Raw genomic sequence first — 17,834 nt, 5'->3', positions numbered from 1 at the left:
AGAGTCTCACAGTCTTTCCTGCCCAGGCTGGCTTTGAACTGTGATCCTCAGATCTCAGCCTCCTGAGTAGCTAGGATTACAGGCGTGAGCCACCAGTGCCCGGCAAAACTTTTTATCCTTTGAGACTCATTGCTTTAAACCTAGCTTTTCTTTCTTACTCATGGCTTTAAACCTAGCTTTTCTTTTCTTTTCTTTGGGCTATATATATAACTACAGGAGAGATTAACTAAATGTACTTAACCCTCAAGTGGCCTTGTGAGTCCAGGCTGATAGGGTTACTTACTGGCTATGAATTTTTTTTTTGGTTGGTTTTGGGACTTGGACTCTGGGCCTGGTTGCTGTCCCTCAGCTCTTCAGCTCAAAGCTAACGCTCTACCACTTGAGCCACAGCCCACCACTTCCAGTTTTCTAGTGGCTAATTGGAGATAAGAGCTTCATGAACTTTTCTTGTCCGGGTTGGCTTTGAACCATGAGCCTCAGATGTCAGCCTCCTCAGTAGCTAGGATTACAGGTGTGAGCCACCAGTGCCCCGCCTGACTATGAATCGTGAGCAAGTTACTTAACCTTTCTATGTCTCAATCTCTCCATATTATAGATCGTAGTGTGATATACATAAAGTACTCACAAGAGTTCCTGGCATGTACTCCATGTTCCACAATGTAATATAGTTTTATTCCTATAAGCCTTTTAAAAACTAGAGTTGAACTGAGAATACTAAGCTAAAGCTTCCTTGTCCGTTGTTGTTGTTGTTGTTGTTGTTGTTTGCCAGTCCTAGGGTTTGAACTCAAGGCTTAGGCACTGCCCTTGAGCCTCTTTGTGCTCAAGGCTAGCTCTCTACCACTTGGGCTCAACTCCACTTCTGGCTTTTTCTCTGATTTATTAGAGACAAGAGTCTCATGTACTGCACAGTCTGGTGTCAAACTGTGAGCCTCAGATCTCAGCCTTCTGAGGAGCTAGGATTAGCTTGTCCCTTACTTAATTTTATTTATCTATTCATTTATTTATTAATTATGGCACTGGGATTGGTCCTAGGGTCTTCCACATGCCAGGCAAGTAAGTTCTCTACCACTGATTTTGAGATTTTACTGCTTTTGAGATTTTACTTTCTTCTAAGTATAGGAATTTCAGAGCTCAATATCTCTTTCAAAAACATCTATACTGATTCTGAGTGATTTTCTTCCTCATTCCCACTTCCAGGAAGAAAAGGCTAAAGCATACAAGAAAGAGAAGCAGAAGGAGAAGAAAAGGAGAGCGGAGGAGGACTTGACATTTGAGGAGGATGATGAGATGGCAGCTGTGATGGGCTTCTCTGGCTTTGGTTCCACCAAGAAGAGTTACTGAGCCTTTCTGTGACGGGCCTAATTTTGGCCTATGCTGGACCTAACTGTGTGTGTGTATGTTAGGGGGTGGGGTCATTCCTTTTGGATACTGGGGAAAGTCCTTTAGAGTGTTAATGGCAGGACTAGAGGGTGGGTGTTTGTGGTTTCCCTCTACCTTAGGGGAGGGCACAGGATACAGAGGTAATGCTGCTGTGCATTCCTTGTACGTTAGTTTGTCACCGGAGTTACAAGACCTCTTCCCATCTGAGTTCCTGATAAATGAAGACATCTCCATCAGAGGCTGCTCTCCAGAAACTTCCCCTGCATCTTTCCCTCTTCATCTATCCAACCTCTTGTCTGAGCATCCCAGTTTTTTCCTATGTTCTGCCTTTGTTTAAATTTTAACTCTTGTTAGCCTGTAACAGAAGGGATCTGATCAGATCCTCCTTTTGCCATTCTTCTCTATGGTTCTTTGCCACCTGTGCATGCATGTGTACTTCTGCCTGGGTCAGTGGTGTGTGTGGAAATGTGTGCATGAATTTGTCACAAAGAGGGGGCCTGAGCTGGAATCTCAGAGCATTGCTGCCCTGGGGCCTGATGTTCTCGGTTTCCTCAGCGCATGTAACAGGCAATTAAATGGGATGAGTGGTGTGGTTTGTGTCTGGTGAGTTTTTTAACATTGTTCTTTTGATGTGGGCTGTTTCAGCTTTTCCTGTTTGTTTAACTTTACTGAGGATTTTTCTGTTTTGTCTTCCTTGTGAGCAGGCTCTTGGAAGACCTGTTTGATGCAAAGGAAGAAAAAAAAAGAAATGAAACAACAAAACAATACAACCCTCCCCCACACACACCCCAAAAAACCCCCCAAAAAACCAAACAAGCTTGCTATGGGAATCCTTGGGTCTCAGAGGTATACAACATAATAAATGACAGACTGGGCCTGTTTTACATTTGATGGGAACATTCCATATTCTTTCCTGTGTGTGTGTGTGTCCCTCCCACACTGAGAATTTACATACATGCAAATTCTAACATTCCCTCCCCCTTTTTTTGGTGCTGGTACTGGGGCTTGAGCTCCAGGCCTTGCATTCTCGTGGGTTTTTTTGTTTGTTTTGTTTTTGTTTTTTATGGATGTTGCTGTACCACTGAGTCACATCTCCACTTCCAGCTTTTTACTAGAGTAACTAGTGACAAGAGTTTTGGGGATTAGGGGCTGGAGGGGAAGTTCACTTGGTAGAGTACCAGATAGTGAGAGAAAGCAGCCAGGTATCTAGTTTGAGTCCTGGTGTCCAGCCTTAAAAAAGTTGGGGATCTGTCTGCCTGGGCTGGCTTTGAATTATAATTCCTAGATCTCTACCTCTTGAGTGGTTAGAGTTATAGACATGTTCATAGGGCCTAGACAAAACTATTGAGCTTTTTTTGGGGGGGGGGATTCCCAGTGGGGGGCCTGAACTCTGGGCCTGGGCACTGTCCTGTCCCTCAGCTCTTCAGCTCAAGGTTAGTACTCTACCACTTGAGCCACAGCACCATTTCCGGCTTTTTTCTATTATGTGGTGCTGAGGAATGGAACCCAGGGCCTCATGCATTCAATGCAAGCACTCTACCACTGAGCTACCTTCCCAGCCCCAGCTATTGAGCTTTCTATAATTTCAGGCTCCTTTGATCCTGAGCAGCAAAGCTTAGGGTTGAACTGGGTGTTTTGCTTTCTGCAATTTGTGTTTGCAGAAATTTTTTTAATGTTTTTTCTTAATGTTTTGGGTTTTTGAAGTCTTTATTGTAGGCAGGGCTCATTCTATACACTGTAGGATATTTAGCAACTTCCCTGATAATACCTACACAATAGCACCCTTTCCTTCAATTTGTGACAACTAACAATGTTTTCCATAGATGACCACTGCCATCTCTGCTATGTTCTGACTTGATTAGATGGCACAGAGTGACTGTTAAACTCAAGCTGGGTGCTGGTGGCTCATACCTGTAATCCTAGCTACTCAGGAGGCTGAGATCTGAGGATTGCGGTTCAAAGCCAGCCAGGGCAGAAAAGTCGGTGAGACTCTTATTGCCAATAAACCACTCAGAAAACTGAAGGGACAAAGTGCTAGAGTGCTAGCCTTGAGCTGAAGAGCTGAGGGACAGCACCCAGGCCCAGAATTCAAGCCCCACAACTGACCAAGGGGAAAAAAAAAAGCAAAGAAAACACTGCTTTCTCCTGGATGAGAAGGCAGAAGAAAAAGCCCTATATCAACAAGAATAGTAGTAACTTAAACCTCAGATAACTTAGGAAATCCCCTTTGCTGCCTCTGTACTCTTGACTTTACTCAAGATCCATTTGGATTAACAGATGGTCAGTATGTGGGTTTTCTTTCTCTGGCTCATATTCTCTCTGTGGTTTTGTGGTCAGTTGGAGATAGAGTCTCATGGACTTTACTGCTCGGGCTGGCTTTGCACCGTGATCTTCAGATCTCAACGTCCTGAGTAGCTAGGATTATAAGTTTGAGCCATTGGTACTCATACACCTTTCCCTAGCATCTCAAGTTCTGTGGATCTTGCTAAGGAACTTATTTGATCCCCAGCACCAAAGGTAAGGTTGGTGTAGTGGTTCATGCCTGTACTAAGCGCCTGAGAAGCTGAAGCAGGAAAGCCTGAGTTTTAGGCCAGCTTGGGATGTATATTGAGATCATATACTCCTTTATGTGTACGCAGATTACAAGGATGTTTACCATAAGTTTATAATGGTGAGCCATTTGAAACTAGAACATTTGTACTTGAGTAAAGTGCAGTAATTAATATATAGGTGACTCAGACCTATATGTACTGACAGGAAAAGCTTCCTGAGACAGGTAAATAAAATGAATATGCAACATTTCCTGTAAGTCAGAAATTTAACTGTTCTATGTATGGCTACATTAGCAGGTATAAGAAAATGTGAACAAAAATCTAACTTGAAAGGATCTACCTTTCCCTGAGAAATTTAGTAGGAGTTTCTAGGAAAGCTGTTTACAGCACGTGCAAAAAGTAAAGAATAGGTGTTTTTGCGTGTTTGTTAGAAGGCTAGAAATGCGTGTCACGTGGGAGAGGGACTGTGGGTTCCAAGACAAGTCTTGAAATACCTATAAAGCTTCACTTAGCAGGGAATCAGACACTGACAATAAAACAAGTACAGTGACCCCGTGTGGTGGTTGGGAGAGCGCGGAGGTCGCCGGGGTAGGGGCACCCAGAGAGTTGGTGAGTAGCAGAGGATTAGAGGATCTGCCAGAACCCTACAGCGTCGGGCACACCTCCAGAGTCAGGAAGTGGAAGCGGATAGGACAGTTCCTGGTGACTCATGTTACGTCATGACGTAGCTTCCCCTCATAGTCAAGAGAATATAATCAGAATGTGCTTTCCGGGCTGGCTTTAGCTCAGCGGTTACTTCGACGAGCATTCTCCACAATCAACACGCGCAGCTTTCAGCTGTGCAGTTGGTTCGAAACCCGCGGGCGCTCTCCAGCCCTTTTGCTGCGGTCCCGGGCCAGACTATATTTTCCTTCTTAGAAAGTTTTGGGGTCCTTCCTTTGTCTGGAGCTCACAGAAAGCTCTCCTGTCAAAAGTTCAGCTCTCTTAAACCACAGTAAAAGGAACCAACGCTTCTGGGAGAAGCCTGGGATTACAGGACTGGAGAAAGACAGAAACGAACCTGCGACATCGTCTAGTGCCAAAAAAGGGAAATGAGACTTTCTAAATCACCTTTCGTGTCTGCTTTGTATTCCAACAGTTATCTATTGTATGCTTGTAACTTTTGTAATGTCGCTTAACCTGAGGCTCATAGGATTATTATTATTATTGTTATTATTTTGGTCCCATTCTCTTGTTTGGGGACTGTATACAGTTGGTCTCTCCCTCCTCCCTCCCCCTCCTCCTTCTGTCTCCCTCCTCCCACCTCATTTCCCTCCCCTCCCCTTCTCCCTCTCTCCCTTTTTCTGTCTATTCTCTTGCACTGGTACTGGGGCTTGAATGCAGAGCTCCCTGTTCTTACTTGCTTTTCCTGTTCAAGGTTGCAACTCTACAGCGTGAGCCGCTCCTCCCCTCTGGCTTTTTGCTGGTTAGTTGGAGATACGAATCTCATGGAGTTTCTGGCTTTGAATCTTGATCATCAGATCTCAGCTTCCTGAGTAGCTTACAAACCACAAGCACCCAAAACATGTTGAATTTTCTTTGTGCTGTTTATGCCATTTTCTGGCTGATTCTAATTACTGATTTCTTTATCTTATTAGCTATTTGAATCCTCTCTTCAATACTAGTTATTATATTTTAAACATTACCCTTTAGTGTGTGTGTGTGTGTGTGTGTGTGTGTGTGTGTAGTTGAGCCCAGGACCACCTTGCTTTTTGGACAAGTGCTCTACCACATGAGTCACACCCACATGCCCCTTGGGATATCTAATTTAGCTGCCACTTTTTTTCCCCTAAATGATTCTTTTCCTTCAGTTTTGATTGAAAACATTATTAAGAAACAAAACAAGCTGGGCATCAGAGGCTCTCGCCTATAACCCTAGCTACTCAGGAGGCTGAGATCTGCAGTTCAGTCAGCCAGGGCAGGAAAGGCCTAGAGACTTTTTTTTTGGTTGGTCGTGGGGCTTGAACTGTGGGCCTGGGCACTGTCCCTGCGCTCTTCAGCTCAAGGTGAGTGCTCTACCACTTGATCCACAGCACTACTTCTGGTTTTCTAGTGGTTTATTGGAGATAAGAGTCTCACAGACTTTTCTGCCTGGAATGGCTTTGAACCTGATCCTCAGATCTCAGCCTCCTCAGTAGCTAGGATTATAGGCGTGAGCCACCGGCGCCTGGCCCGAGAGACTTATTTCCAATTAACCACCAGAAAACTGGAAGTGGCACTGTGGTTCAAATGGTAGAATGCTAGCCTTGAGCAAAAGAAGTTCATGGACAGTGCCCAGGTCCTTAGTTCTAGTCCCAGGATTGGCTCTCTCTCTCTCTCTCTCTCTCTATATATATATATATATATATACATATATATATAATAAAGATGATATACAGAGAGAGGGGTTACAGTTACATAAGTCAGGTAATGAGTACATTTCTTTTTGGGCAATATCATCCTTCCCCTCTCTGTTTCCCAGTTTTTCCCTCCTGTCCATACCCACTTTATCTATGTATCTATGTATCCATTCTATCTATCTATCTATCTTCTATCTATCTATCTCCCCCCAAAAACTTTATTATCTTTAGAGTAGTTGTATAAAGGAGGTGCCATTTAACAAAGCAGTTTATGAATACAATGCATCTTAGTGTCACCTCCTTCGACATTCTCACCCTCCTTCAATCTACCCCTTCTTCCTTTACTTTTCTTAATTTTGTGGTATACACAATAATTTTTTTTTTGTCAGTTGTGGGGCTTGCTTGAACTCTGGGCCTGGACAGTGTCCCTCAGCTCTTCAGCTCAAGGAGAGTATTCTACCACTTAAACCACAGTGCCACTTCCGGTTTTCAGAGTAGTTTATTGGAGATAAGAGTCTCACAGAGTTTCCTGCCCAAACTGGCTTTGAACTGCAATCTTCAGATCTCAGCCTTATGAGTAGCTAGGATTACAAGCATAAGCCACCAATGCCCAGCTACATGAATTTTTTATTGCATTTTCTCCCCCTTACCCTTCATTCATGTACCACTCTGTCCTCGGCACCACTTCCTCTCTTGTAAGTACTCATTTCCTGGTGCTTATTTGGTTGGGATTTGTCTTTCTAAAAAGTTACATTATTTGAACTTTCCATAGAAGTCTATCTTGACCAATTCTGCTCTTACTCTTGTGGTATAAATATTAAAGATATAATATTTGATTTAGGTACTTAGGCCATGTAAAAATTAAAAGTCTCTGCTCATCAATAATGGATGATTTTGTAACTTTGTTTTTGTGGTTATAAAATTCAACTGTAATTCTGCTTCTGCTACTAACTGAATGCGTCGCTCCCATCTTTTGTTCTATTCCTCAAGGTTCCTGTCAACAGTCCCTAGGCAGAAGGCCCTGGTGGACATTGTATGCACTTCTGGAGTGACCATTGGCCAAAATGGACAAAGAGCCCAACTGCTCAAGCTTTAGCCCTCCCCTCCTCCCCTTTCCGGTCAAAAATGCTTAAAAGCTGACACTCAGCCATGCCCTGAGGTCCCGGCCCTGGGCATAGTCCTGACAGTCAGCGCTTTGTTCTTTCGCTCAAATAAAATTTTGTTTAAACCACAACTCACCAGTGGTTTTTGGGTCCTACTGTCTATTGATTCCTGAACAATACAATACTCTTTGTTCTTGGTGAATTTTCTGAGTTAATTTTTGGTGCAGCGTTTCACAGTGGGTTTTTTCTTTCATGTCATTAGGTGAATGAGATTATTTTAATTTACAGTGGAATTTTTTTGTTGTTTTAGGATTTTTTTTGTTTGTTTTGGTCAGCTGTGTGGCTTGAATTCAGGGCTTGGGTGCTGTACCTGGGCTCTTTTGCTCAAGGCTATTGCTCTACCACTTTAAGCCACAATGCCATTTCCAGTTTTCTGGTGGTTAATTGGACATAAGAGTATTACAGACTTTCTTCTTCTGGCTGTCTTTTAACCGCAATTCTCAGATCTCAGCCTCCTGAATAGCTAGGATTACAGGCTTGAGCCATCCACACCCAGTGCCCAGCGCATGAGCCACAGCAACATTGCCAGCTCTTAAGAGGTTAATTGGAGATAAGAGACCCACAGACTTTCCTACCTGGGCTGGTTTTGAGCTGTAATCCTCAATATGGTCTCCTGAGTAGTGAGGATTACAAGTGTGAGCTACCAGTGCCCAGATTGGCGTCTGGTTTTCTTTTCTTTCTTTTTTTTTTTTTGGCGTCTGGTTTTCAACTCAAGGCCTTGAGTGCAATCTACTTGCTTGCACAAGTACAACTGAGCTCAGCGGAGTGTTGTAGTTTGAATTTCTTGTTTTATATTTAGTTTTTAAAATATTGATTTTCATTTTTAACTTTCTAATATAAAATTTATGCTTGCTGTTTGCATTTTGAAATGTTTGGTTTTCCATTTTCAATAATTGTGTGGAGGAGGCTATTTACCAGGTTTCTTTCTTTTTTCTTTTTCTTTTTTTTTCTGCCGGTCATGGGACTTGAACTCTGGGCCTGGGTACTGTCCCTCAGCTCTTCAGCTCAAGGCTAGTGCTCTACCACTTAAGCCACAGCACCACTTCCGGCATTTTCTGCATATATGGTGCTGAGAAATCGAACCCAGGGCCTCATGCATGCAAGGCAAACACTCTACCACTGAGCCACCTTCCCAGCCCCAGGTTTCTTAGTACAAAAGTGCCTGCCCTCTTGTATTGTCAGAACAGAACGAACTTTTTTGGGGGGTGTGTGGGGGGGAGGGGGAGTAAAGGAGCACAGTTTGAAGTCTTCTGATTTGTGATCTCTTTTGTTTCTGTGGGACTCTTTTTTATTTTTTATTTTTGGGTCCGGTCGTGGGGCCTGAACTCTGGGCCTGGGTGCTGTCCCTCAGCTCTTCAGCTCAAGGCTAGCCCTCTACCACTTGAGCCACAGCACTAGTTCTGGCTTTTTTCTTTTTGCTTATGTGGTGCTGAAGAATCGAACCCAGGGCCTCATGCATGCAAGGCAAGCACTCTACCACTGAGCCACCTTCCCAGCCCCTTCTGTGGGACTCTTATTAACAAATTTTGCTACATGCTTCACTATTCTTTTTAGCTGTCACCATTTTTCTTTTTGGTGTGCCAGTAGTAGGGCTTGAACTCAGAGCCTGGGCACTGTACCTCCACTTTCTTTCTTTATTGGCTTATCTTTGCTCATTTAGTGTTCTACCACTTGAGCTATAACAACACTTCTAGCTTTTTAAGAGACCCACAGACTTTCCTACCTGGGCTGGTTTTGAGCTGCAATCCTCAGATATGGCCTCCTGAGTAGTGAGGATTACAAGTGTGAGCTACCAGTGCCCAGCTTGGTGTCTGGTTTTCAACTCAAGGCCTTGAGTGCAATCCACTTGCTTGTACAAGTACAGCTAAATGTGAGGCCTAGACTTCAAACTCTAGTATTGACACACTCACACAAAATGTCCTCTCATCGTTCCCCTCCCTCCTCCCTTCCTCCTCCTCTTCTCCCTCCTCCTCCTCTCCTCCTCCTCCTCCTCCTCCTCCTCCTCTTCTTCTCCCTTTGCCTACCCTGGGCTTCAATTCAGTCCTGGGCAGTGTCCCTGAGCACATTAAAGGCTAGCCTAGCACTTTAGCACTGCAGCCACAGCTCACATTTGAGATAAAATTCATGGACTTTCCTGCCTGGGCTGGCTTTGAACTGTGATCCTCAAATCTCAGCCTCCTGAGAGTAGCTAGAATTACAGGCGTGAGCCATGGCCCTGGCTCAAAAATGTGTTTTTGATAAGAGTATAACCCATAGTACATAAAATTTACCATCATAACCATTTTAAGTATTCAAATCAGTGGTGGTACATTTATGTTGTTAGGCAATGATCACTACAACCTATCTTTTTGTGTGTGTGTGTCGGTTTTTGTAGGTCATGGGACTTGAATTCTGGGCAGGGGCACTGTCCCTCAGCCCTTCAGCTCAAGGCAAAGGCTCTACCACTTGAGCCACAGCACCACTTCTGGTTTTTTGAGTGGTTCACTGGAGATAAGAGTCTCACGGATTTTCCTGCCTGGGCTGGCTTTGAACCATGATCCTCAGATCTCAGCCTCCTGAGTAGCTAGGATTACAAGTGTAAGCCACCAATGCCTGGCTTCCACAACTTACCTTTAGAACACTTTCTTTCTTTCTTTCCTTCCTTCTTTCTTTCTTTCTTTTTCTTTCTTTCTGTCTGTCTGTCTGTCTTTCTGTCTTTCTTTCTTCCAAGATTGGGAGTCAAACTCAGATGATTTTGCTCATTGGCTGGTACTCTAACAATTGAATCACACATCCAACCCCTTGTAAAACTGAAACTCCAAAATAGTAAATAACAGCTTTCCATCTTCCTCTAACTTCCAATACACAGCAACCATACCTGTATCTATAAATCTGATTAAGTGCCTGGTAAAAGTGGAATCATAACTGGGTGCTGGTGGCTCACACATGTAATCTTAGCTACTCAGGAGGCTGTGATCTGAGAATCTCAGTTCAAAGCCAGCCCAGGCAGGAAAGTCTGTGAGACTCTTATCTCCAATTAACCACCAGAAAACCAGAAGTGATGCTGTGGCTCAAGTGGTATAGCACTTCCCTTGAGCTGAAGAACTGAGGGACAGCGCCCAAGCCCAGAGTTCAAGCCCCATGACCATCACCACCAACAACAAAAAGTGTGGAATCATATAATATTTATTTTGGTATTTGTTTTGGTGACTGGTTTATTTTACTTAACAAAATTTCCTCAAGGTTCATCTATGTTGTAGCATGTGTCTGTATTTTATTCTTTTCAGAAAGGTTATTTCATTTTCTGTAAATACTACATTTTGATTACTAATCTATCTGTGATGGGAATTTGGGTTGTTTTTACTTTTTGGCTATTGTGAATAATGTTACTATGAACATGGATACAGAAATATGTGTATAATTTTCTGCTTTAGGTATGTTGAGTTTATTTTCTTTCTTTCTTTTTTGTGCCATCCTGGGTTTTGAACTCAGGGACTTGACACTGTCTCTGAATTTTTTTTTTTTGTTGTTGGTTGTGAGGCTTGAACTCTGTGCTGGGGTGCTGTCCTCATGCTTTTCAGCTCAAGGCAATCACTCTACCACTTGAGCCACATTGACACTTCCGGTTTTCTGGAGATAAGGGTCTCACAGACTTTCTTGCCTGGGCTGGCTTTGAACCATGATCCTCAGATCTCAGCCTCCTGAGTAGCTAAGATTACAGGCATGAGCCACTGGTGCCCAGCCTAATATTTTTTTTTTTTCTCAAGGCTAGTGCTTTATCACCTAAGTCACAGCTCTAGTTCTATTCCTGGCTTTTTGGGAAATCAAATAATCCTGGTCTTGAACATTTTAGTTTACTTACAGCCAAAATAAACATTAAATGGTTGCCAGTGATTTAACTCTGTGTGGTGTGTGTGTGTGTGTGTGTGTGTGTGTGTGCTGGTACTGGGGCTTGAACACAGGATTTGGGGCTCTTGCCTTTTTCACTGATGGCTTGCACTCTACCACTTGAGCTATACCTCTTGTCCAGATTTTTGCTGATTATTTGGAGATATAGTCTCTGAAATGTCTTTTGCTCAAGCTTGCTTCAAGCCTCAATTCTTAGAGCTCAGCCTTCTGAGTAACTAGGATAAAAATGTGAGCCCAAACTAGTGTCCAGCTCAGAGCACTCCTTTTTCAGTGAGTGTTGAGCCTGGGTCTTGGAGATTACATCTGTTCGTTATCTAATAATGCATGCATAACTTTCTCACTGATTATTTAATATTTATGTTTTGTAACAGATTTTCAGTGTTTTTCTGTATGTGAGGTTGGTGAATATTGACCTTTGCATCCAGAGAATTTGCTGTTCTTATGAATTTTATATTTTCTATAGATTTTTCTGGGTATTTTAATCAGTTCTGTGGGAGTCTTATTTTTTCTTGTTCCTTTTTTTTTTTTTTTGGTCAGCCATGGGATCTGAACTCTGGGCCTGGGGACTGTCCCTCAGCCGTTCAGCTCAAGGCTAACACTCTACCACTTGAGCCACACTGCCATTTCTGGATTTTTCTGCTTATGTGGTGCTGAGGAATAGAACACAAGTCCTCATGCATACAAGGCAAGCACTCTACCACTGAGCCACTTTCCCAGCCCTTTTTCTTGTTCCTTAAAACATTTATATTTTTCTATTGACATTACACTGATTATGGCCTTTAAAACAATGATGACAGTGATAATTAAAATTAGTGATAGATAGCTAAGGACAGAAGAAGCCCCTGCAAAAGTGTTCTTTTTTTCTCATTAGCATTATGATGGATTAGAGAGATACCCACCACATTACTATCTCTCCATAAGTCAAATAGAACCTCAGCATGTAGGTACAGAAAAGATGAGTTTGAAAGTGGGGTATGGCTCAAGTGATAGAGAGCCAGCCTTGAGTGAAAAAAAAGCCAAGTGAGACTGTGAGGTTCTGAGTTCAAGCCCCAGTATGGGCACACACCACACACACACACACACACACACACACACACACACACACACACGAAAAGATGGTAGCTTAGAAAGGCAGAGGAGGGAATCTGCAAAGAGTGTCCATATACCAAGGGAGATCCAAATATATTAAACATTGTATCCACAAAAGAAATAAAGGGAGGACTTTGCTCCAAGCCTGTTGTGGCTCCACATACGGAACACCTGATTATGCACAATCCTAAATGCATGGGACACAATGAAATCTACCTTATGCCTGGAGCCACTGCCCCAGGTTACTTGGATAGAAAGTTCTACCTGTGCACTGGAGCCACATTGCAACCAGAATACCAGCCAAGAGGTTTCAGGTGGAGACTGTAAATCTTGCTTAGGATGAATTGGTGCTGATTCCACTCCCCAAGTGCCCTCTCCTATCAAAATAAAGGCAGTGAAGATTGAAAACATTGTGGGATGAACCCAAACCTACCTCATAACCAAAGCCACTGCCTGGATAGTTGACTGTAGAGTACTAGCAGTGGGCTGAAGCTCTATACCTTACCACAGCTGCTTCTCTGTGCCTGGAGATTCCAATTGCCCTGGAACTCCTGCTTTGGCCTAGAACTGTCATGTCCCTGGAGCTGCTACTGAGCCACCAGCCTTTCCCTGCCCTCTGAAGTTGCTGGTGATCAACAGAACCTGCCCTATCTCCCTAAGCTGTTGCTGCACATCTACAACCATTCATTCCCTCCTGCATTAGCTGATGCACCAGGCTCAGAGCCTTAGCCAACCATTGGACTTGGGCTGAACAGAGGGAAATGACAGGTTATCCTGTGTTTAGAGGGGAACTCAGAACAAACTCATTGGAAGAGCCACAGCCAGAACTCTGAGTGCTAGAAAATAGAGGAAAATGCATGCTTCTCTGATGGAGCCCAGCTGGTATAATCAGATCTCCTCAGCAAGGAACAACTATACACACATATACGTGTATATCTATATATTCCCCATTTTTTTTTTACTGATTTTCTTTTCTTTTCTTTCTTTCTCTTTCTTTCTTTCTTTCTTTCTTTTTTTTTTGTTGGTTGTGGGGCTTGACTCTGGGCCTGGGTGCTGTCCTTGAGCTCTTCAGCTTAGGGTGAGCACTCTACCACTAGAGCCACAGTGCCACTTTTGGTTTTCTGGTGGTTAATTGGAGATAAAGAGTCTCATGGACTTTCCTGCCCAGGCTGGCTTTGAACTGCAATCCTCATATCTCAGCCTCCTGAGTAGCTAGGATTACAGGCATGAGCCACATGTGCCCAGCATATACTCTATTTTCAACAGTATTACTTCTTATATTTTTTTGCCCCATTTATTTCTCTCCCCTTACCCTGCCTTCTTTTTTCCTTCTCCTATCCCTTTTGTTTTACTACTTAATTTTTAATACTCATACCTTTAACAATTTTAAACTCCTAGTGTACCTTTTTTTTTTCTTCAGTCCTGGGGCCTGAACTCTGGGCGCTGTCCCTCAGCTCTTCAGCTCAAGGCTAGCACTCTACCACTTGAGCCACAGCACCACTTCCAGCTTTTTCTATTTATGTGGTGCTGAGGAACCAAATCCAGGCCCTCATGCATGCGAGGCAAGCACTCTACCACTGAGCCACCTTCCCAGTCCAACTTAGTGTATCTTATAACCAAATTCCTTTTTTTTCTAATCACAATTGATGTTTCTAATCACAAGTTGATGTTTTCAAATTTTCTTATTACACTTATTTATTAATTTTTATTTTATTTTATTTTGTTGGTTATGAGACTTGAACTCAGGGCCTGGATGCTGTACCTAAGCTTTTTCCACTCAAGACTAGAGCTCTACCACTTTGAGCCACAGCACCGCTTCTGGATTTCTGGTGGTTATTTGGAGATAAGTGTCTCATGAATTTTCCTGCCCAGGCTGGCTTTGAACTGCAATCCTCAGATCTCAGCCTCTTGAGTTGCTAGGATTACAGGCATGAGCTACCGGCACCTAGTTTTTGTTACATTTAAATTTTTGATTTAAAATTGATTATTTCATTGTTGCTATATGCTTTTTCTTTTTGGAATTGTAATGAACATAACAGTTATGCAAATTACATTATAGGAACACAAGCAATATGAAAAGTAGGACAACATGACCCCCACAAAAATTCATTACATCTCCTTTCTTTTTTTGGGTCCGGTCATGGGGCCTGAACTCTGGGCCTGGGCGCTGTCCCTCAGCTCTTCAGCTCAAGGCTAGGGCTCTGCCACTTGAGCCACAGGGCCACTTCCGGCTTTTTTCTTTTTGCTTATATGGTGCTGAGGAATCGAACCCTTGGCCTCTGGCATGCAAGGCATGCACTCTACCACTGAGCCACCTTCCCAGCCCCCTACATCTCCTTTCCAAAGAAATGAAAATCCAAATATAGAACCCAAACCTTTAAATTAAAAAATGAGCAATTACCTTAAAGGAGATCCAAAGAAACAAGTAAATGTAGAAAAGAAATCAAACTGTAACCTGAAAAAGAAAGTCAATGATATAAAAGAGAAATTCAACAAGGAAATTGAAATTCTGAAAAAAAAACCAAGTGAACAAACAAATGGAAATATTGCAAATGTAAAGCTCAATAAATCAAATAAACACAGAAGAGCTGGATGCTAGTCACTCATGCCTGTAATCCTAGCTACTTAGGAGGCTAAGATCTGAGGTTTGTGTTTCTTTCTTTCTTTCTTTTTTTTTTTTTTTTTGAGGTTTGTGTTTCAAAGGCAGCCTGGGCAGGAAAGTTTGTGAGACTCTTATCTCCAATTAACCACTAAAAAAAAAAGCTGGGGGTGGAGCTGTGGCTCAAGTAGAGGAGCACTAGCCTTGAGAAAAAGACTCAGGGACAGTACCAGGCCCTGAGTTTAAGACCCAGGACTGGCACATACACATATACACACAAACATGCACACATGCATGTACACACATGTATGCACACACATACATAAAAGACATAAAGGATAGAGCATCATCAGTAAGCTTAAACAAGAAGAAATAATACCAAGGATAAAATAGGGGAGTTGGGGGGAGGGAGGGAGAAAAATGGGGGAGGGGGTAACAAGTTAGACAAGAAATATAATCACTATCTTACTTATGTAACTGTACCCCTCTGTATATCAACCTTGACAATAATATTAAAATTTTAAAAAAGGATAAAAGAGAAGGCCAAGGAACTATTATACATAGACACCATTATAAAGAAAAAAATAGCCGGGTGCTGGTGGCTCACACACAGTAATCCTAGCTACTCAGGAGGCTAAGTTCTGAGGATTACAGTTCAAAGCCAGTTTGGACAGGAAGACTCCTGCTTGGACAGGAGACTCTTATCTACAATTAACCACCAGAAAACTGGAAGTGGCGCTGTGGCTCAAAGTGGTAGAGCGCTAGCCTTGAGTAAAAGTGCTCAGGGACAGCATCTAGGCCCTGAGTTCAAGCCCCAGGACCATGAAAGAGAAAGAAAGAGAGAGAGAGAAAGAAAGGAAGAAAAAAAGAAAGGAAGGAAGAAAGAAGGAAATAAAGGGAAAGAAAGAGAAAGAAATAGGGAGAAAGAGAAAGAAAGAGAGGAAGAAAGGAAGAAAGAAAGAGAGGAAGAAAGAACAAGCATGACTACAACTCTCAAAAACTAAGGGCATGTGTGGTACTGTTTGCTCACATCTGTAATCTTAGCTACTCAGGAGGCTGAGATCTGAGTTTCACTGTTCAAAGTAAATCCAGGCAGGAAAGTCAGAGATGCTTTTATCTTCAATGAATCAGCAAAAAGCCAGACAAAGAACTATGGCTCAAGTGGTAGAGCACCATCCTTAAGTGAAAAAGCCAAATGAGACCGTGAAGACTGAGTTTATTCCACAGTATTGACAAAAAATTCTAGGATATGATAAAGACACCAAACGTAGCCAGGTGTTGATGGCTTACACCTGGAATCTTAGCTACTCAGGATGCTGAGATCTGAGAATCACAGTTTGAAGCTAGCTTGGGCAGGAAAGTCTGTGAGACTCTCATCTCTAATAAACTTCTGAGAAAAGGCCAGAAGTGGCCTTGTAATTCAAGTGGTAGAGAGCTAGCCTTGAGCAGAAGAAGCTTAGGGACAGCACCCAGGCCCCAGGACTGGTCAACAACAACAAAAACAAAGACCCTCAAACCTAAGAACCCAATGGTAGAAGAATGAGCTGAGATACAAACTAAAAGCACAGAAAACATAAATAAGTAAAGCATGGGCTGGGAATGTGGCTTAGTGGTACTCACCTAGCATGCATGAAGCCTTGGGTTTGATTCCTCAGTAGCACATACACAGAAAAAGCCGGAAGTGGCACTGTGGCTCAAATAGTAGAATTCTAGCCTTGAGCAAAAGAAGCTCATGGACAGTGGCCTGAGTTCAAGTCTCAGGACTGACCAAAACATATAAATATAAATATTATAAAACATATAAATATTAATCTTGGAAAATATATGGATATCTAAGTATAGGAGGCATTTGGAAAAGGCACAGACTGGAAGGTGGAAAATGAGATACCAAGTAAGTGGAAACCAAAAGCAAGTAGAATTGGTTATACTTTTGTATAACAAAGTTGACTTTAAGTAAAAGTAGAAAGGATAAAAAATTATTACTCTACCTGTGAACAAAAAAACACAACTCAGTCGGGCACCAGTGGCTTATGCTTGTAATCCTAGCTACTCAGCAGGCTGAGATCTAAGGATTGTGGTTCAAAGCCAGCCTGGGCAAGAAAGCCCATGAGACTCATCTCCAATAAACCACTAGAAGACCAGAAGTGGCGCTGTGGTTCAAGTTGTAGTGCACTAGCCTTGAGCTGAACAGCTGAGTGACAGTGCCCAGGCCCAGAGTTTAAGCCCTGTGACTGACAACAAACAAACAACCCCTCCCCACAACTCACCAAAAGGTAGGTGTAATGACTACAAATTTATATGCATCAAATATATTTTGGGGGTTGGTCATGGGGCTTGAACTCTGGGCCTGGACACTGTCCCTCAACTCTTCAGCTCAAGGTGAGTGCTCTACCACTTGAGCCACAGCTCCACTTCCAGTTTTCTGGTCATTTACTGGAGATATGAGCCTCATGGACTTTCCTGCTCGGGCTGACTTTGAACTGTGATCCTCAGATCTCAGCTTCCTTAGTAGCTAGGATTACAGGAGTAAGCCACTGATGCCTGGCTACATCAAATATTTTATACTAAATTTCATATAACAAACACTATTGGACATACAGGGAGAAATAAACCTAGGCACAATAATGGTGAGTGACTAGCACTCACCCTCCTCAATATATAGATTATCCAGGCCAAAAAATAATCAAGAAAGAAACTTCAAAGTTCAACAATAACCTGGAGCAAATGAACTTAATGGACATCGATAGAATTTTATATCACAACTCTAGAATACACATTCTTCTCA

General features: G+C 42.7%; 1 protein-coding gene across 1 annotated transcript in view; it reads left to right on the top strand.

Annotated features, from left to right (window-relative positions):
• The window catches only part of Zmat2 (zinc finger, matrin-type 2), a 7,907-nt gene extending 5,636 nt beyond the window's left edge, over positions 1-2,271 (top strand). Inside the window, exon 5 of the mRNA XM_013020303.1 lies at positions 1,198-2,271. Coding sequence (XP_012875757.1) covers positions 1,198-1,341 — 144 coding nt within the window. The 3' untranslated portion in view covers positions 1,342-2,271. The remainder of the gene's footprint in view (positions 1-1,197) is intronic.
• Positions 2,272-17,834: the final 15,563 nt, after the last annotated feature.

The sequence above is a fragment of the Dipodomys ordii genome, unplaced genomic scaffold (assembly GCF_000151885.1).
Source record: "Dipodomys ordii isolate 6190 unplaced genomic scaffold, Dord_2.0 Scaffold50, whole genome shotgun sequence".
NCBI lineage: Eukaryota > Metazoa > Chordata > Mammalia > Rodentia > Heteromyidae > Dipodomys > Dipodomys ordii.
Note: the sequence above shows the minus strand (reverse complement) of the source record. Positions and strands in the feature narration are given on the sequence as shown.